General features: G+C 52.0%; 2 protein-coding genes across 2 annotated transcripts; both read right to left on the bottom strand.

Moving 5' to 3' along the window:
• Positions 1-292: 292 nt before the first annotated feature.
• Positions 293-2,199, bottom strand: LOC103631873 (flavin-containing monooxygenase FMO GS-OX-like 9). The gene is made up of 4 exons (XM_008653708.3): positions 1,524-2,199; positions 1,179-1,420; positions 1,019-1,101; positions 293-910 (listed from the first exon to the last, which is right to left on the bottom strand). The coding sequence occupies exons 1-4, from the start codon at positions 2,077-2,079 to the stop codon at positions 448-450; spliced, it is 1,344 nt and encodes a 447-aa protein (XP_008651930.1). The 5' UTR covers positions 2,080-2,199; the 3' UTR covers positions 293-447.
• An 8,627-nt stretch (positions 2,200-10,826) lies between these two features.
• On the bottom strand, positions 10,827-12,649 carry LOC100274419 (FAD/NAD(P)-binding oxidoreductase family protein). Its single transcript, NM_001148778.1, has 3 exons — positions 11,740-12,649; positions 11,545-11,627; positions 10,827-11,482 (listed from the first exon to the last, which is right to left on the bottom strand). Exons 1-3 carry the CDS (start codon positions 12,574-12,576, stop codon positions 10,906-10,908), a joined length of 1,497 nt encoding a protein of 498 aa, NP_001142250.1. The 5' UTR covers positions 12,577-12,649; the 3' UTR covers positions 10,827-10,905.
• Positions 12,650-21,303: the final 8,654 nt, after the last annotated feature.

Below are 21,303 nucleotides of genomic sequence, written 5' to 3'. Positions count from 1 at the left end.
ATATTAGAATCTGATGTAATGTTAGAGAAAATATTAAAATTTGATTTAATATTAGACCCTTAAAGTCCACGGATTTTTGGGTACACGGAGCGTGAGCACATATTTTCTATGTTTTCGTCCGCGCTCTGTTGAGTGGCTCATTATCGCATAAAATGCATATGCGCGTGTCCGTTTGGGTTCTGTTGTAAATAGCCTTAGCTCTTTGTATCCTAATAATAGAGCTTATAATATCGTGCAAGTATGTCTTCTCAATGAAATTGTTTTGTTTCCAACAAAACAAATTTTTCTTTGATCTTAAAGGCCATTTTATTTTTCTCGCTCCATTATAGATTTAAGAAATAATATTTTCGTTCTCGAATATTTATTGTCGGACAGTTTATTTTAAACTAAAACTTCAAAAAAAAAAGAACGGAGGGAATAAGAATTTTGTGCTGCGAGCCTGAGCCCCTATGCTTGAAAGCCCTCCCGAATCAAGTTGCTGTCGTCGTGGTAGACGTCACGGAAGCTCTCCGTGCTGTCGTGTCTCCTCGCGAGGGACGACCAACGGAGCTCCTTCTTCCAGCCCTCCAGCCGCGGGAACCCACAGTGCTTCTCCCCGAAGTCGTCGCAGTAGTCATAGTCGTCGAGGATGTCGTGCGCCAGGTGCTTCCCCCTCGCGCGGTTGTTCTCCTCCGCTGAGCGCAGCATCTCGGCCTCCGGCGGCAGCGACCTTCGGCCAGACAGCACCTGCGCAACCCACCTCGCCTGCGCCTCGAAGAACCGCGGCACCACCACCTTCTTTGGTACGCCCACGAAGGACAGCGCCGGCGCCAGCGCCGGCGGGAACGTGTGCTCGAACAGCGGGCCGACGCAGCTGTCGTCCACGGTGACCAGGCCTCCCGTGTCCAGGAACGGGAACGAGTAGACGTACCTTCAATTCATACATTTGCGTGCCATGCATGGCGGATTTATATGATCGTATATATTAGTAAGAGCTGAAAAAGATGGAACATTTGATAAAGACTTGTCGCGCGCTCACCCGGTGCAGTAGACGATGGCGTCGGCGACCACCGAGGAGCCATCGGCGAACACCACATGCCCGTCCTCGCACAAGCTATCGATCTACATAAACACATGCATTCTTGTCGATCCTCCGGACTATTATAGATATCCACGAACAAGCCACAGCAGAAACTTGCCTGGACGTGGAGGTGCAGGTTGTGGTGCCTGGACACAGCTTTCCTCATGCCGGGGGACACGGCGACGTCGTCGTCCACGGACTTGACGCTGATGTGCACGTCTCTCGCCACCGTGCGGAGCTCCAGCGCGATGTCCACGCCGCTCGCCTGGCATCCCACGACCACCACCACTTGGTTTTCGAAGGAGTCCGGGACCCGATACGAGCGGGAGTGCAGCTGCCTCCTGCTCCACTTGTCCATGCCTATAAATAATAGCAGCAGCAGCAGCTCAGTTGACCAAGATCTCAGATTCAGATCTCAATCATTCATTGATATGTATGTATGTAATGACCGTTCGGAACCCACCATTGATTGCGGGGAGCCTTGGCTGGGTGAATTGGCCGACGGCGACGACGACGGCATCGAACGTCTCCTCCGTGGTGACCGCCTCGTCCTGACAGTCACCAAGTCTCGACGAGCACCTCACCGTCCACCGCGTCACGCCGTCGCCGTGGCTGCGCGGCGCCAACGGGGCGACGTGCAGGACCTTGGTGTTGAGCCTGACGGCGTCCATGAGCCCGAACGCGTCGCAGAAGCGCCTGATGTACCTCAGGAACTCGGCGTGCCCCGGGTACCGCCGGCCGTCGCCGGCACCGTCGTCGTTGCTGGGGTAGGCAAAGGGAAAGTCGGAGAAGCCCGTACTCTCCCTGGGCGTGTTGAGCCGGAGAGAGGCGTAGATGCTGCTGTGCGCGCCGAGGGCGTCGTCGGCGTCGGTCCTCGGGTCGTACAGCCACTGCCCGCCAATGCCGCCGCTCTGCTCCATGACCGTCACGTCGTGGCCCTCCCGGCGCAACTCGCGGGCGGAGACCAGACCCGAGACGCCGGCGCCCACCACGCAGACCTTCTTGGACGACGACGCCATCTCGCCTCTTCCGCCGAGCCGATGGAGCTGCAAACACGCTGCTCGTCTGATATTGGCTGGCTGCAATTGCAAATCCTACTTCGATTCTGCAAGCTCCTCGTCAATATATAATAAAGTCTTCAATAATATATACTATAATGTCCTCAATCAATATGTATAAGCTCGTCAATATAAAATGTCGTAGCTCTGTACCCCACCTTCTTCTTCTTGGGCGACGACGCCATTACAGCATTATAGATGGCCAAATGGCACTAACACGGTGGGCCGGCCCAGGCATGACACTAAAAAGCACGGCCCAGGCACGACACAGCTCGTTCCTTTTAGTGCCAGTGCCGGGCACGGCCCGTACATAGTGCCGTGTCTGGGCCACCAATTGGGCCCGTAGTGTCGGCCCAGGCACGACACGACTAACTGGGCTGGCACGGCCTCGGCACGGCCCATTTGCCAGCGCGCGTGGCCCAGGCGCGGAGCCGCACCGCCCCACCGCGTCCACGTGTAAACCACCCCAGCCCCCAGCCGCGCAGCCGCAACACTCAAACCCTAACTCGCTCACTGCCTCACTCGCTCTCTCTCAGCCGCGGGCGATTCGGCGGCGACCAGCGAACTCTCCTCTCCCTCGTTGCCTCCGCCTCCGCTAAGCGCTCCGGTCTGCAGTCTCCATCTCCGCCTCCGGTCTGCGGTCTCCAGCTCTCCGCCTCCGCTTGGATCGATCGTCGCTCATCGGAGATCCTCTCCGGCTCTCCCCCGCTCGGATCTGCGCATTTGTGAACCGGGTAACTCAGATCCATAACCCTAGTTCCTCTCTCATGTCTTCTTCTCCCCCTCCGGTGTGATCTACGGAGATCCCGGTGCTCCGGCTTATTAGGGTTTACACGCGCACGACTCATGGATCTACGCATTTGTGAACCGGTGTGATCTGCGCTACTGCGGAGATCCCGGTGCTCCATTCTCCCTCATCTGTCTCCTCTCTCCTGTCTTCTTCTCCCCCTCCGGCCTCCGGTGTGATCTGCGCTTCTGCGGAGATCCCGGTGCTCCGGCTTACTCCGTTGAGGAACCGGGACTCCGGGGTCCGATACGGCGGCACTGGCACTGGTACTCTCCTCTCTCCTAGCTCTGGTCTCCCTCTCATCTCTCCTAGCTCCGGTCTCCCTCTCCTATCTTCTTCTCCCCCTCCGGTACTGTCCGGCACTGGCACACAGCTCCGGTCTCCCTCTCCCCCTCCGGCCTCCGGTGTGATCTGCGCTTCTGCGGAGATCTCGGTGCTCCGGCTTACTCCGTTGAGGAACCGGGACTCCTCTCTCCTATCTTCTAGCTACGGTGCTCCGGTCTCCCTCTCCTCTCTCCTAGCTCCGGTCTCCCTCTCCTCTCTCCTAGCTCCGGTGCTCCGGATTCAAATCCGTGGAGGAACCGGTTGGCCGGACCGGTCGTCCTCTCCTCTCTCCTAGATTTCGGTGCTCCGGCTTACTCCGTTGAGGAACCGGGACTCCGAGGTGGGTCGATGGCCGTCTCCGACGATGAAACTGTTGAGATCGACTGCAACGAGGAGCGACGGTTGTGCGGGTTGACCGGAGATGACGATGAGGATGACCTCCGGGAGGATGCTGCAGCGCTCTTTGGCCATAGCAGTGAGCATCCCGTCCATGTCGGTGATGAACAACAAGTCGGTGGTCAGGAAGGTGAAGGGGACGAACACAGTGCCAAGCGTTGTCGTCCTTCTACTTCTGCAGTCTGGTTAGATTTCGAGAAACTTTTCAAAATCGTGAACGGTAAGAAGGTAAGGTTTGCAGCTAAGTGCATACATTGCTCTAAGCAATATTCTGCTCTCTCTAGTGGTGGCACTGGCCACCTCACCCGACATAGAGATAGATGTCCCAGGAGGCGTGAAAAAACCCGCATGTATCAGTCTCAGATATCTTTTAATCCTGATGGTAGTATGCGTAACTGGGAGTACTGTCCTATGGTTGCACATAATGAATTGGTTCGATTGCTTGCTAGGCTAGAAATTTCTATTAGTTTGGGTGAAAATGCTGCATTTGAACACTACATTAGAACTGCTCATAATCCTAAATTTGTGCCTGTCTCTAGGCAAACCACCACCAGAGACATGGTTAAATACTTCACTGACAAAAAGGCTAAGCTTGTTGAGACTCTTACTTCTACATTAGAACTCCTCTAATCAGAGAATTGCTGCATATAAAAGTTATTGCATTGCTACTAATATTAGGCCTAGAAAATTCCAGTTGGAAATAGAGGTTAGGTGGAACTCTACATATCTGATGCTTAAGCATTTGTTTCCTCATAGGATACCTTTCACTACTTTCATTCATGCAAACTATCCTAGGGCTGAAGGTGATCAATTTATTTTAACTGATGAACATTGGGTTATTGGAGATAAAGTACTTAAATTTCTTGAGCTATTTTATGATTCTGCTGTTGCATTGTCTGGTGTTTATTATCCTACATCTCCACTTATGCTTCATTTTCTTGTTAAGATTGCTATACATCTAAAGAACTATGCTAATGACACTCATATCAGAGGTTTCATTCAACCTATGATAGATAAATATAATAAATATTGGAGGAACATCCCTTTACTTTACTCTTTTGCATTCATCTTGGACCCTAGAGCTAAAATGAAAGGTTTTAGTAGAGTGCTTAGAAGATTAATGAACCTGACAAGTACAGATTATGTTGTTTATCAGGTTACCATTAGAGCTAAGCTTACTGATGTTTATAATAAATATGAAGAGAAATATGGATCTGTTAGATTGAACAGGGTTGTCCCTCCTAACTTGTCTGGTAAGAAACGGACTGCTTGGGATGAAATTTATGATGATGCTGATGATGTGGGTACTTCTGTTGGTATGCATTCTTTTGCTTCTACTCTAAACATTGCTAGAGATACCTCTGCAACTGCTCTACTGCATGCTGCAAGCTCTTCAACTTCTACTGCTTCTGAACTCATTTCTTACTTAGATTGTGACACTGTCAACCAGTTAATTGATGATTTCAACATCTTGCACTGGTGGCATCAGCACAAACTCACTTATCCAGTACTGTCAATTATGGCTAAAGATATTTTAACTGTTCATGTGTCTACCATCTCTTCAGAATCCACTTTTAGTTTAACTGGCAGTATCATTAACGAGCGGAGGAGGAGGTTGAAGTCTGATGTGGTTGAGATGTTGACATGTATTAAAGATTGGGAGGATGCTGAAGCAAGGATGCAACACATGGTGGATGACAAAGAGCTTGAAGAAACATTTGAAAATCTTTATCTTGATTAGTATCTTACTCTCTTTGTGACCATTTCTGTAATGGGACTGTAATATTATGCACCTGGACTTTGTTGTAAGGACAATAAACTTTTTAATGAGCTGGGTTGTACTCTTTTTTCCTATCTAGGGTTTCTCACAAGGGTGAGTTTTACCTAGACAGGTTTTTAACGAGGCAGCCATTACACTACAGCTCTTAATAAAATTGTTGTTTGATTAGTCTCTTACTCTCTTTGTGACCATTTTTATGTTGTTTGAAACTGTTAAGTCATAATAAAATCATCTTATATCTGTTGTGACCATTTTTTGTGATTAGTCTCTTACTCTCTTTGTGACCATTTTTTATATACATAGTGCCCGTGCTGGCACTAGCACTGGCGTGCCGCCGTGCCTGGTGGCACGACACGGCTAGGCACTGTTAGTGTCGTGCCTGGGCCGAGGGCCCAGCACAGGGGCACTAACAGGCACGATACATATCTTTTTCCGTGCCTGGTCGTGCCGTGTCTGGTCGTGCTAGTGCCAGTGCCAGTGTCGTGCGGCCCGGTTGGCCATCTATATATGGCATCATGGCCTCTCCGCTGGTGGAGGTGGACCGACATGCCGCTCGTTTGATTGATTGGCTGGCTGCGAGTCTTTAGTCATCTCTGATTTCATTTTCGTACTCACTTCAACCGCTCCTACTAATCATCATCGTTGTCACTATTATTATTATATCATGATTCGTCCCTGCTCCCACTCTGCACAAGCTTGACAATCTCGCGAGCCAGACGGTCATCATGGCGTGAACGATCCGCGCGGGAACAAAAACAATTAGGTCTTGTTCGGTTACGTCAGATTGCACCCGGAATCGTTCCAGCTAATCAAAAGTTATATAAATTAGAGAAGCAATCCAGCTAGAAATCGTTCCGACCCACCAATCCGGCACAAATGAACAAGACCTTAGACTTTGTTCGGTTATTTCCATTCCATGTGGATTGGAGGGGATTGGAATGTATTGAGTTAGATTTTGACTTACTATGGATTTAAACCGACTCAATACCGCCCAATCCACATGGATTAGCATCAAACCGAACAAGCCCTTAGGCTTCCTATTTTTTTACAAAATTTGTTGTAAACTTCGTATGATTTGCAACGGCCCAGACTTCATCCTTATATAAATAAAAGGGTACGACCTATTGCGATACACAATCGATCCAATCAAACCAATTTACCATTTTTATATTATTTTTCTTAAGGAGTAATCTAGCCTTAGTGTTAATCTTTCTCAACCTCAAATCTTCATCTCTCTTTGGCTTAATATTTTCTAGAGGTGTCTTAGGTGTTCTGTCGAACCCAAGACAACCCTAGGATCTCTACTCCACAACAGGATCCCTCCCGGGCGGCGAGATTCAGGCTTCTACAGAGAAGAAGACTCTGCGCCATCATGGACCATCCAGAAGCACACAGAGAAGAGCCACTCATGCAGCGAGGTTGCGGACTGTCCACGCTCCCGCAGATATCACTGCAAGGTAGTTCGTTCTAGTGTTGGGTACCAAATTGACGGCAACACATTTTTAGTGTCTGTACTGGGGACCAAATGTGTTCTAGATGTATATATTATAATCGGTCGTGGATGGCCAGTTCTAAAGATCGCACTAGCGTTTCCAAAGATAATATCCTTGGACCGACTGTTGATAGTATGTCGGTTGACGAACAACAACGATATCAGGATCTCATGAGCCAAGTGAGAGAGGACACACCACCAACTCGCCAATGTTTAAGAGGAGGCGAAGGAGAAATTCTTATCATAATTCACGGTAGATCAGCACTAGAAGATTACCAAGCATGGAGTGATCCAGATCGCATCTCTCCTACCTTCTCTTCAAATCTCCAATGTAATTAAGTCTGACGACATCCAATCTATTAAACAATATATATATCAACAACAAAATCAAATGAAACAATATATTAGAGGGTTGGAAGAAACAATTAGAAAATTAACACGCACATTTGATAAATTGTTGCTCCTAGTTCTTTGTCATACGAAATTAGCAATATGATATATGTACCTAATACATCGGCAACAAATGAAGATTCGCAGCTCCAACCATTATACGGTATGCCGATGAATTCATATCCATGGCAAATACCACCGTCGTCTCTGCTTGACAGATCGACGACACTAGATGTGATCGAACTGTCCGCATCTAATCATAGAATGTCTGGTCCTGACGCAGACAGTTCGACACTCTCTACCGAATAGTTTAGAACCACGCTGGGACCACAACATGCCCCCTAGTGGTAACAAACACGACCAGACAGTCTGGGTACACACTCGGATCGCCCGTCATCACACCGAGTCGTCCTATCACCTAGGGCAGACCGTCCGGATACACATACGCACAACCTATTATTGCACACAACACACCAATTTATTATGTGCCGCAACACCATTATGTTTCCGCCTACATATAAAAGTCGCAGCGCACCATGTTATCACATGACAAACATCATTTTTGATCGGTCATCGCAAGAATGCCATCATAATAATGCCCGGCCAAATGAGCCTCACATCCCAAAGACCGGTAGCATGCCACCGGGCACTATGGAAAAAATTGGAAGGAATGGTTGAACTATACCGAGAAAGGATCAAAGTAAGTGTGACCAGATTAGGGCAATCATATCAAAAGGAATATGATCATCGGTTTGACACTATCCCATACCCGCAGGGGATTAGGATACCGAAGTTTTTCGAATTCTTTAGTAAATGTGGCAAAAGCACACATGACCACATAGGCAGATAGACCAGCTCCTAGTACAACTAGGTGAATTGACTAATAGGTAAGCCTTTTGTGTTCATTTATTTTCTTATCCCTTACTAGTACCACTTTTGCATGGTACACCGCTCTGTCTCCTAATTCCATTAGTTACTAAAATGATTTATAGAGTAAATTCTATGAGCATTTCTTTTTTGGGGAGTATGAATTGGAATTAGCTGATTTAGCTTCAATCCGATAGGGGCGTGATTAATCGGTTAATGACTATATTTAGAGATTTTGGGACACTAGAAATCGATGCTTCCAAATTCATGTAACAGATAAACAGCTAGTAGGGCTGGTTTTAAAGAGTTGCGGTCTTACTTAAAAGAAAAATTAGATGGCACCCAGTTATTCTCAATAGCACAACTACATCAGCGGGCTTTGGTATGTGAAAGCCAGAGCAAGAAGCATCCAAATCAGCTGGCCATAATGTGTATCTAGTGGAGCGCGATTCAAGTAGTTCAGATGATGAATCCGTAACTGTATGTACCGTTGAACTTGTTTGGCCAATAAAGGCCAAACCTTCGTCATGTTGTTCTTTGCAGCTGGTTCAAAATAACCGATAGGAATAAGTTAAATTTACTTTTAATGTTGCCAAATGTGGCAAAATATTTGATGAGCTATTAAAAAGTGGCAACATTGAAGTGGCTCATACTATTCCTTCTCAAGATGAACTAAAGAGAGTACAAGATCTACTTATTGCAAGTAGCATAATTCTTTTTCTTATGCCACCAATGGTTGTAAAGTTTTCGTCGACAGATACAATTGGCCATAAATGACGGTCGGTTGAGTTTTCATGAGATGCAAATTGACAAACAGTCATTTACTATCAATATAATAGAACCGACAGATAAAAAAGTCTTGATTCGATCGAAAGAGGCCGATAAAGACAAAGACAAAAATATTATCATCGGTGATCCTTGTATGCCCAAAATATCATGGAGAGTAGTTACTTAGAAGGCTCGGACAAGAGAACTAATAAGACCGAAGGCACGGGGGTGAGCGTGATCGACCAGTCGATCAAAGCTCCTTGTCCTGCGCATCATGGATGGTCTGTCACATGTGCGAAACAGTCTGGAGCCCACAAGGATAGTCCGGCTGACTCAACCGAATGGTCTGGTAGCAATGAGAGGCAGCAGCATCCATATGCCTTCAAGCCTCGACAACCATGAATAGTTAGTGAGAAGGTTGTCCTATGTGGTCGGCCAACAAAGCAACCTCAGTCATCCACAAAAGTAACACGATCGATGAAAATGACCCAAAAGACGGCGCAACAAGTGTTGGTTGTTCATCCATCTCTAGTGATTCCATGGTACTTTTCACCAGCCTACTCATCACCAATATATTATTCTATTCGAATATGGAATAATATGGTGATGAACCTGTATTACATGCATAATTCCTTTTCTTATTTAGGCTTGGGGCACCACAATTTTGTGCCTATTGACCCATTCATCAAATAGTCATGGTCTAAAAAGATATAAACCTAAACAACCTTTATGGATTAGAAGTTCTAATAAAGGATTATCCTATTAGAAGTCGGCGACTTGCATCGAGCTAAGTTCTTACTTCAGGAGCAAAATGACATGTGGGATCTATTGTCTCTCAAAGGGTGCTGATAGTACATGTGTTTTTGGTTCACCAAGCTCCACCAAAAGGCAGAAATGCATCTGTTGAGCACCAAAAGTGCTAGTCGGACGGTCCGTCGTGGTGGCGCATACGGTCCGCGCGGAAACATAATCAATTAGGGTTCTTGATGTCTTGCGTAACTTGTTAGCAAACTCCATGTTATTTATTTGGGAACCGATTTGGAATGGGTCCAGACCCCCTATATAAATGAAGAGGTATAGCCTATTGGCACACGTAATCGATCCAATCAAACCAATTTACCATTTTTTGATCTTATTTAACTTGTTATTTCCATGCATTAGGAGTAGGAGTAATATAGCCTTAGTATTAGTCTTTCTCAACATCAAATCTTCACCTCTCTTCGGCTTGACGTCGTCTAAAGACGTCTTAGATGGCCTACCAGCCCTAAGACAACCACCCTAGAATCTCCCCCCAATGGGGTCCCTCTCTGGAGGCGAGATTTAGATTTCTGCGAAGAAGAAGACTATGCGTCATCACGGACCATTCGACATTATAGACATTGACCATCCGGAAGCACGCAGAGTGGGGGAGCCACTCCTGCAGCATGATTGCGGACCATCCGACCCTATATCGTGGACCGTTCCTGCTCCCGTAGAGAGTACCGTCAGATGGTTTGTTCTAGTGTTTGATATAAAAATAGTGTTTGATATAAAAATGGCGCCAAGATACACTTTGCCACGATCTTAGAGCATCGTGTTAGAATCCATTAAGAAGGCGTCCGATGTCTTGCATGTAGCATGCCTCTAACCCTCATATATTTTCAGTACGCACGGTCCACAGCCGCCATATTAGAGCTCAGGGTTTTGGTTAGATTCAATCTTTTAAGAACAATAATGTCGATCAATTGTGAGTATTAATTATAGGCTTAATAAAATCGAGTGTAGGATTGCCTGTCTCTGCTGTCTGCCTGGCTTTTGGCTCATAGCCTAGGTTTCATCCAGATGGCCGGGGGATCTAGAGGACCCTCTACCCCTCCCTTATCTTTGATGAAAGTGTTCACGGTTTGCCAAATGCCAAGCAACTTGGACACCCTTATCGTTGCAACTTTATTGCATATGTGGCACTGGAAGCCAAATCATTCATGTTGACTGTGCCCTAGTAGCTTATTCCAGTGTCTCTCCATCTCTGTCATGCATCATATCATGCATGGCAATTCCATTCTCCTTGTCGTTAAGCGTGCCCGGGGAGGGAGCTGAGGACCAGCCCTCTAGGCGCAGGCTCTCCAGGACAAGGTCACCGTCGCGGTAGTCGTCACGGAAGGTCTCCGTGTCTTGGAGCAAGCGCGCAACGGCCGCCCGCATGAGCTCCTTCTTCCACTCGGGCGGGCGCGGCAAGCCCACGTGCTTCTCCCCGAACTCGTCGCAGTAGTCGAAGTCGAAGAAGATGGCATGCGACATGCGCCTGGGCACGCCGGCCTTCTCCCTGGCGCGGTGGTACTCCTCGGCCGCCCGCAGCATCTCCTCCGCCGGCGGCAGCAGCCTCCGCCCCGACAGCGCCTGCGCCACCCACCTCGCCTGCACCTCGTAGAACAGCGGCGTCTGCACCTGGCTTGGCACGCCCACGAAGGACAGCGACGGCGCCAGCGCCGGCGGGAAGGTGTGCTCGAACAGCGGGCCCACGCGGTTGTCGTCCACGGTCACCAGCCCTCCCGTGTCCAGGAACGGGAACGAGAAGTCGTACCTATATACATGCATCATGGGTCAGCAGTTCATGTGTTGAGCGGAGAAGCACGCAGCGCTCACCCAGTGCAGTAGATGATGGAGTCGGCGACGACACACGAGCCGTCAGCGAACATGACCTTCCCATCCTCGCACAAGCACTCGATCTGTACTGTACACCACAATAATTCAATCAACACGAATGGAATGGAACATGCTGGATCTGTTTGTAGTAGCTGCATGCATATATATATATAGCAGGTAAGATTGCCTGCATGCCTGGAGGTGCAGGTGCAGGTTGTGGTGCCTGGGCACAGCCTTGCGCACGCCGGGAGTGAGGCCTTCCAAGGACTTGACGCTGACGACGTGCACGTCCCTCGCCACCTTGCAGAGCTCCAGCGCGATGTCCACGCCGCTCTGGTGGAAGCCCACGAGCACCACCACCTCGGCGTGGAAGGAGTCGGGGACGCGGTACGAGTGGGAGTGCAGCTGCCTCCTCGTCCACTTGTCCATGCCGTTGATGGCTGGGAGCCGTGGCTGGGAGTAGTGGCCAGAGGCCACGACAACGGCGTCGAACTCCTCCTCCGCGACCGCCTCGTGCTCAGAGACACCATGTCCGGACGAGCAGTACCTCACCGTCCACCGCGTCACAACACCGTCGTCGTCCAACAGTGGTCGTCCCACGTGCAGGACCTTGGTGTTGAGCCTGACGGCGTCCATGAGGCCGAACGTGTCGCAGTAGTCCCTGATGTACCTCAGGAACTCGGCGTGCCCTGGGTAGCGCCGGGAGTCGCCGTCGTCGTTGCTGCGGGGGAAGAAGGGGAAGTCGGAGAAGCCCATGATGTCCCTGGGCGAGGTGAGCCGGAGAGAGGCGTAGACGCTGCTGTGCACGCCGGCAGCACCGAGCGGGTCGCTGGCGTCAGTCCTCGGGTCGTACAGCCACTGCCCACCGACGCCTCCGCTCTGCTCCATGACCGTCACGTCGTGGCCCTCCCGGCGTAGCTCGCGGGCGGATACCAGCCCCGAGACGCCGGCGCCGACCACGCACACCTTCTTCTTGTTCATCTCTAGCTCCTCCTCGGTGGACGATGCCATCATCTTCACAGCCACATGCATGCAACTACAAGCAGCGGAACTGCGGAAGGAAGCAAGGGGGGAGAGACGATCACAGCGCAGACGTACCAGACAGCGAGCACTACGATACCGGCAAATTTTGCTTGCAGCCCTCACTGTTTTTATAGATAGAGTTAGAGACACACGAGATCAGACCATGTTGGTGTTAACGATGCGTGCCTGTGGTAACGTATATACGGGGTGTTTGGTTTTAGGGACTAATTTTTAGTCTCTCCATTTTATTCTACTTTAGTATCTAAATTGTCAAATACGGAAACTAAAATAGAATTATAGTTTCCGTATTTTACAATTTATAGACTACAGTGGAATAAAATGGAGGGACTAAAAATTAGTCTCTAGTAACTAAACACTCACGTACTATAGGGAGAGATTTCCATGACTGATTTATATAAACTAGTCTCACTACACTTAAACTAGCAACTATTAATTGGGGGTTTCATCATCCTCTTGCTGTACATGGGTCTTTGAGATTAGACTCCTCTTGCTGTATGTTTTTTGGCTGTGATCATGTATAGTACAGTACCAATATACCAATAATAGAGCTAGGTACGTTGATATATTCGGACTTATTTGGGCACTTTCCTCGAGGAAGGAAAATTAAAGAGACAATCATGTCATGTGCTCCGGATGCTGCTTGTAGCAATAGAGTGCACGAGTGTGATTGCTTTGTCCCGCAGGAACGGAACGGAACGGAACGGATAGGCGTGGTGGACGATGATCATAACCGCGCGCAGCTGTGTGTGGTCGTCCTCCGCAACTTACCTCCGACCATTCAGCCATTATTGAGCCACCCCAGAACAGTCCGCTGCCGGATCATATATAGAGGGTTGGTTGCCCAGCTCCCAACGCCCAAACTCCTCACATGCGTTGATCGGGCCTACGTTCCTCATCGATTGGTTACACGGCAGAGGCTGCCTAGAGTTAGCCAAATGAGATGGTTGAACACAAGAACACCGAGGATTTAGAGTGTTTCGACCGCCGGAGCGTAATACTCTACTTCACTTGTGAATTGTATTGCTTGAGTGAGCGTAAACGAGCCTCTCGGTCTGAGTGAGGATGAGAATGTCACCTTATACCGCATGTGCCTTCTCTTTTATAGTCCAAGGGTGACACATACAAGATTGTTGAGCCGCTCCGATAGGTGGGCCCCAGCTCCGACGGGCGCAAGCCACTTCGAACGAGGTAGACGCCGTAATGATCCCATGGGGGGACCGGGCATCTTCAGCTTGAGGTATGTGTAATTGGGGACGACCATGAACTTAACGGAGCACGGTCTCACCAGGATGGCGTTGTAGGCTCCCCGGAAATCCACCACCTCGAATTGCACCCGCTCGGTACGAAAGTTGGAGGGTTCGCCGAATGTGACATGCAGAGTGACTCATCCGAGCGAGTAGGCTTAGCAGCGGGGCACGATGCCGTGGAACGGTGCGAGCTGAGGCGCAGCGCGGACCGTGCGATCGCCAAGCCGTCAAAGGAGTCTTGATGTACATGATGTTAAGGCCACTTCTCCCATCCATGAGTACCTTGGAGAGGCACTTCGAGCCCATAATCAGCTCGACGACAAGGGGGAGGTCGTCCCGGGATGCGGGATCCCGTTTGGGTGATCACCACGGTCGAAGATGATTGGGGACTCTGACCATTGGAGGTACCGTGGGGTGGTGGGATCCGCCACATGTATTTCTTGTGTGGCCGATTTGTGATGACACTTGTTGTCGAATGTTTGTCGATGGCTGATGATGGCCATGAGGGCGGTTGGTGGAGCTTCCTCCGCTCGTTGCTTGACAGTGGCAGTGATCTAGCTAGGGCGTCATGGTAGTGCGGCAGCATGCCTCTTGAGGCATCGCTTTTCCGCCATGCTTTCGTTGAAATTGACGGGTTATGTGCTCGCGGCGGAGGGTATATCGGGGTCGACGAGGCGGAGTTCACCGACGACGGTGGCAAGGAAGTTTAGGGATCTGAATGTGACACGGCTCCTAGGGCAAAAGTCTTGCCTCTGGAGAACTCGAAGGATTGGGTCATCAGAGTGGAAGATGTCTGCTGGCACGCTAACAGTCCCCTACCTGGTGCGCCAAATGTCGTGGTTTTGGAAATCGGGGACATTAAGATTTGTGTTCGGCAGGGGTGCTAGCGTGGACTCACTCCGAATGGTGTGTCGTTGAGTCTCGGATGTGGGTTGAGACAGAGGGTTTATACAGGTTCAAGCTGGCACCCTAGTCTAGTGTAGTGTTGATCATAGTATTACTTGGAGGCGTGTTACAACTGGTGTGCTCGTGCTCTGAAGAAAGGAGTGTCCTCCCTTTTTATATATCAAGGGAGAAGCCTTTATAGTGGAGTCTCGCCCCTGACGAGAAGGGAGAGAGAGATAGGGATACCGGCCTCCCTAGGTCAATGTGGTGTCTTTTTTCCCTTGTGTGGTCGTACTCGTACCTCCTGTGTGGTGTTGTCCATCATGTTGGTCCCTGTAGAAAATATGTTGTTAATGTCCTGGTGGTATGTGTGCAGGTCCCGCGAGCTTGTCCCAGGGAACGGGCGTACGTGACATCGCTTCGCGTTATATGCCCTGTGTCACCTTCCGTCGTACGTAGTCTCACATACGCTCGGTATGGTGTGTTGTCCCGTCTTTTCTGATATGTGGCCCACTGTAGAGACTCCTATGATGAGGTATCCTATGTGTCGGAGAAGAAATTCTCCGGCCGGGTGGCGGAACGCACCCGCCCTAAATCCTAAGATGAGGAGGGGCCCAAGCGTTTTGCCTGTTAGATGGAATCGGGATGAACACAAGAACACACAAGGGTTTAGAGTGGTTCAGGCCACCGGAGCGTAATACCCTACTCCACTGTGTGATGTATTGAGCTTGAGAGCTTGCATGAACTTGTGAGTTTGAGCGAGTGTGAGAGCATAAGTTGGGTCTGCCTTGTAACGTTGTGTGCCCTCCCTTTTATAGCTCAAGGGGGGCACGTACAAGGATACTGAGCCCCGACATGTGGGCCCAGGGGCAAAATGGAAGAAAGTAACTACTGCCTGTAACGCCAGGGTGACCTCTGAGCGCCATAATGTCCGTAGTGCATATAGTATTGATATCCCGCGCTGCTTCCTCGGTAACGCGCGAGTGATGATGCGCATAGTGTATGCCGCCGCACGGGCGTACTGTCTGCCAACAGAATGGATAGGCACGCCGCCTGCAGGATGGCCTGGTTGCCGCTCGTCTGCGGAGTGGACATGGCACATTAAATGCTGAGGCGGCACATCGCCTGCCAGTGGAGTGGACAGGGCTCATTAAATGCTGAGGTGGCACATCGCCTGCCAGTGGAGTGGACAGGCGGCGCGGCTTATCCGCAATAAATGCAGAGGTCGCGCGGCGTAGAGGCCTTACGTCAGGCTCCGCCCACTGGCTTACGTCACGGGCAGTGGGCCACGTGGCAGCATTGGGTCTCCGTCTGAGCGGGGAGCAGAAGAGTAGACGACATGGTCCGGACACGTGTCGGCTCCGGACCCCCGCCTGGTCTCGATTAAGGTCCGGGTACTCTTTGTCCTAGAATCCTGGGACCCTGTTGTGAGTGGCCCGGACCCCACACAGAGGGGTCCGGGACCCATCCTAGGGGTCCGGTTCGTGCCCGTGGAGGTCCTGGACCTTACCCGGAGGTCCGATCCGTATACACAGGGGTCCGTCCCTTTCCCGTGGGGGTCCGGACCCACTGCTGATACCTTGGAGTATATCGTCTTTTCCGACCATGTGGCGGACCCGGAGCCGTTCACGTGGTGGTGTCGGGTGCTGCTCACCACGCGACTAGAGATAGCCGCGTGGGCACCGCGTCTTTATATTGTAGTAAGGGGTACCCCTGTTTCAGGGTACCGACAGTGGCCCCCGGGCCCACCTCAGGGGAGGATACGAGCCTGCAGGTGGGGCTAAAGCTTGATTGGCGATTGGCGCGCCGCTTCCATGCGTTTGCTGACGCAATCACTGCTAGTCCGTCTTCGGTCACGCCAACTGCCACGTTTGTCCCCGCGGCTGACTGGCCCATGCCCCCCACACTTGATGGTTTCGCCGGGCCACGCGCGGGGTGCCTCGATACCGCTGCATTGGTTTTGAAAATTCATCTTCTCTGTCTTCTGCGGCAGCCTCGAGGAGACGCGATACTGGCGCGTGCGGCGGTTCGCCTTCTTCGCACTCGGAGACCGACGCCCAAGGAGTATGACTCGTGGGCCTGGGCCCCCGTGTCAGAGACTGGGCCGCTGTTTTCGGCGGAGATGAAGAGGCGCACTACCGCGAGCGGCGGTTCGCTCCTTGCGTTGCGGTTTGCCTCCTTCGCACTCGGAGACCCGCACACCAGCTGTATGACTTGTGGGCCCGGGCCCCCGTGTCATAGGCTAGGTCATATTGGTGCGCGTCGGGCGAGATTCTTTGCTGCGTCTCGGGGCACGAGCAGGAGAGTCTTCCTTGAAAAGGGATTCACCCCGCGTGCAGCCGTTACGCTTTCGCATTCTCTCCACTCGCTGCGCCCTTTCGCCTTCGAGCTCTCCGCGCCCCTTTGCATTCGCGTTCTCTTGCTCCACACCTACGCCGCCGTCGACGCCATGACTTCGCTTGGCCAACCCGACCGCTTCCAGACCGAGGCGACGCTTGATGTGGTGCGCCACCTGCTTGGGTGGGGCGCGCCGGCACTCGCCGAGAGGATCCGCGCTGGCGCTGTCCCCCTCGGTGACCTCGCTGCCGGGGAGTTTGTTTTGTTTACCTCCTACATCTCCTGTGGGTTGGCATTGCCGATCTCGCCTTTCTTCCTGCTGTTGTTGGAGGAGTTCAGCCTCCAGCTTCAGCACCTCACCCCCCACTCCATCCTCCAGGCGGCCATCTTCGCCCACCTGTGTGAGATGTTCGTGGGGGTGGCGCCCTGCACCTCCCTCTTCCGCCATTTCTTTGTGCTAGTGAAGTCGGGGAAGGCGAAGGACCACCTCGGCGCCTACTACTTCCAAACAAGGCCGGATTCGGCCGGCGCCTACATCCCCTCCCTTAGCGACGCAAGGTGGGAGAACTAGCGCGGTGACTGGGTGATCGCTAGCGTGGAGGCCAACGATCGCCTCAGCCTACCGAGCGACGGGCCAAGACTCGACTAGAAGCAATGGAGGGCCAAGCCATCCCTGGCGCCAGAGTTCTAGTTCGTACTGGACAGGATCAAGAGCTTGGTGGCGGGTGGCCTGACATCGATGCACGTGGTCAGAGACTTCCTGAAGCGTCGTATCGTGCCATTGCAGCAGAGGGCGCGTCTATGTTGCTGGTTCACCGGTTCAAACGACATCGGCTGGATCCAGCGTGGGCCGGGGACCGACCTATCCTGGGAGGAGCTAGAGGTTCTGGTGAAGGGGATTACTGGTGAGTACTTTGTCCCTAAGTCTCTAATCCTCCCCGAGGGCGTCCCTGCGCTCCGCGACGATGCAGGGTTGAGGACGGTGATTTTGGCCATGCTGCCGACCCTCGATGAGCGCGGCGTCGCAGTTCGCCATACCGGCGGTAGGGACCCCCATCGCGGGATCTGGATTTCCGATGTGCCGGTTGAAGGCCCCTAGACTGCCGGCGTGGCCCCCAACGCCCCCGCCAGAGCTTCCCATGCCCCCGCCGTGGCCCCCCGCCCCTTGGACAAGGGCAAAGGGGTTGCAAGTAGCTCCTCCACCCAGGCGGTGCTGGGATGTCGGAGGAGGAGAGGAGACGTCGGCTGCGCCGCGCCGACGGGTCGTTTGTTTCGGACCCCCCCCCCCCCCCGTTGGGGCCGAAGAGGCTGGCTCCCAGAAGCATTAGAGGACTGTTGGCGGGGCCGAGGAGACCGGCTCCCAGGCCCAGGGCGCGCAGAGGCGCGCCAGTCCTCCGCCACCCCAGCCATCGGGTCCGCCGCCACCACAACCACCACCACCGTCGGGCTCGCCGCCACCAACAGCACCTAGGGATGATCTCCCCCAGGGGCACCAGCAACAGCAGCAGCAGCAGCAGCAGAAGGAGTGGTCGCCCTGCTTCCAGGGTCGCTGGAAGGTCCAGGGCCCCAAGTGAGTGGAGCCCCTTTCTTTTTGATTAGTCTATTTAACATGCCGACAGGTCTTAACCCATCCTTTGCTTGTCAGGGCTTCCTCCCCCTCAGCTCCCAAGGTCGTGCCTCCACCGCCCCCGGCTGTTGTCGTCGAGACAGCGCCACCAGCCCCTCAGGCTCTAGCTGGGGGTCCGGCGGCAGCGGCGCCAACGCCAAGCGGTGCCGCAGCATCAGAGGGGGTCCCCACTGCCCCGATGGCTGCCACAGCCTCAACGACGGCGATGACGTCGAGTACACCGTCGGCAGCGGCAGAGGAGACCCTAGCTGCGCCCGTCGCCGCCATCGAGGTCGACGCGGGGGGCGTGTCCAGCTCCAACCTGCACTAGTACAGAGAAGTTCTATAGTGGCGGTTGTAAACCTATTTATAGTGGCGTTTTTCGTAACCGCCAGTGCTAGGGGCCAGTAGAAATCATCATTTTTACAGGCGGGTAACTGAGGACCGCCAGTGAAAATCGATTTTCACTGGCGGTCGGCGTAATAAAACCGCCAGTGAAAATCGATTTTCACTGGCGGTCGACGTAATAAAACCGCCAGTGCAAATCATTTCCAGGAAACATAAAACATATTTTAAAAATAGTTAAAAAATTTATTTTTATTAGGCCCACCCCACCCGCGGCATTTTTCGCGCAAAATTCGCGCGCGACGCGGTATTCGAACCGTCGACCTCACCCTCGCGTGTACCCTCCCCTACCACTCCGTCTATGACATGTCTTGTGTCTAGTTTGTAGTTGTTTTCTGCACATATTACAACCATTTGAATGTAAATTGCTTATTTGAGACCCTAAACGAATTCAAATAAAAAAGTTGTCAACTACAAAGATAAATAACTTTTGAAGTTCTACAACTTTTATTTTGACACTTTTTTCATCCGAGGTAGTTTGCAAAATTTGAATTTTAAATTTGACATACTTAGATTCAATTTTTGAGAACCGAAATGAGTTCAAACAAAAAAGTTGTCAACTACAAAGTTTCATAACTTTTAGAGATCTACAACTTTTATTTTGGTGGTTTTGTCATACGAGGCCGTTTGAAAAACTCGAAAAATTAAGGATAAAAATGATTTCTAGTGGCGGTTCCTTAAGAAAACCGCCACTAGAAATCGTATTTCTAGTGGCGGTTCCTTAAGAAAACCGCCACTACAAATCATGGATTTCTACTGGCGGTTTTCTTAAGGAACCGCCAGTAGAAATACGATTTCTAGTGGCGGTTTTCTTAAGGAACCGCCACTAGAAATAACACAGTCGGTGGATAACCGAAACCGCATGTAAAAATATATCGTCCCCGCAGGCTTTGAGCCTTTTTGTACTAGTGCTGCCGCCAACTCCGGAGGAGACAGAGGTGGTTTTTGGGCGGTGGCTCTGGTCCGGCGCTGAGCCAGAAGCAGCGCCAGTTCCCCTCCCTCGGGTGCTGTCCCGCGCCCACCAGGCCCTCCAAGAGACTGAGGCGGCGATCCTGCAGGAGTGGGAGGCGCTTGAGGCCGAACACCAGCGCCTCAGCGACTGGCGTACCCAGTTGGAGGAGCGCACCAAGGCAGCGTCCCGCCAGTTCACCTCCGAGCGGTCCGAGCTTGAGCGGGACCGCAAGGACTACAGGAAGGACCTCCAGAAGGTGTTCGCCCTGGAGCTGGAGGTGACCCGGAAGGAGAAGAGGCTGGCCAAGAAGGAGGTTCACTTGGACCAGAGGGAGGAGGTCATCTCAGACCTCCAAGCGAAGCTGAATGCCCTCAACAAAATCCTGGAGGAGCAGCGGGTCCAGCAGACCGCGGCTGTGGAGAACCTGCAAAGGCTGTAGCAGGAGCTTGATGGCAAGGCCCGCGACGCCGCTCTCGCCGAGGAGAAGCTCAAGGAGAAAGGAGAATCCTTGGACAGGCGGGAGGCTGACCTCGCCGGGCGGGAGGTGGACCTCGCCAGGCAGGAGAAGAATCTCGCCTTCAAAGAGGAAATGCTTGAAAGGAGGGAGAAGTCTCTGGCCGAGCATGAGCTCGAGGCGGAGGAGAAGGAGCAGACGCTGGAGGAGCGGGTCCGCTAGTTTGAGGCAGCGCAGGCGGCACAGGCAGCACCAGGCCCCCAGGCGGTGGAGGCGATGCAGAAGACACTTGAAGATCTCCAGGCGGAGCAGCGTGTCGGGGTCCAGCGCATCGCCGCATGGGCCAGCGAGGCGAGCACGACACTGGTGCCGCTAGGGGTGAGCCCCATCCCGGTGTCGGAGCTGCCGACGTCCATCTCCGACGCGCTCCCGGTGCTGGACTCCGCCGCCGACCGCCTCCGACGTCTGGACCAGATCCTTGGCGCCCGCCTGGAGGCCGAAGGCGGCAGGCTCTGCCGGGCGGTGATTGAGTACCTTCTGACGTGCTTCTGGAGCCACGACCCGCCCATCTCCTTGGAGCCGGTGATCGCTGGTCCGGTGGCCGACACCGAAGACGTCGCCCGGCAGAGCGTACAAGATACTGTGGAGGTGGTGGCTGAGCGCTTCCAGCGGGATCCTGCCGATGATTAGTAGCTAGATCTGTAGAAACAGGGCAAGGGTTCCGCTGGGGTGTGGCTTGTAATATTTTCTGGTTTTGTAAAATACTTTTGGGAAGTATTCTAACAGTGACAGAACTTATATGTATGCTATTTGTCTTTGTTGTGTGCGT

Source organism: Zea mays, chromosome 7 (assembly GCF_902167145.1).
Source record: "Zea mays cultivar B73 chromosome 7, Zm-B73-REFERENCE-NAM-5.0, whole genome shotgun sequence".
NCBI classification, from domain to species: Eukaryota; Viridiplantae; Streptophyta; class Magnoliopsida; order Poales; family Poaceae; genus Zea; species Zea mays.
This window is presented reverse-complemented; position numbering and strand designations above follow the sequence as displayed.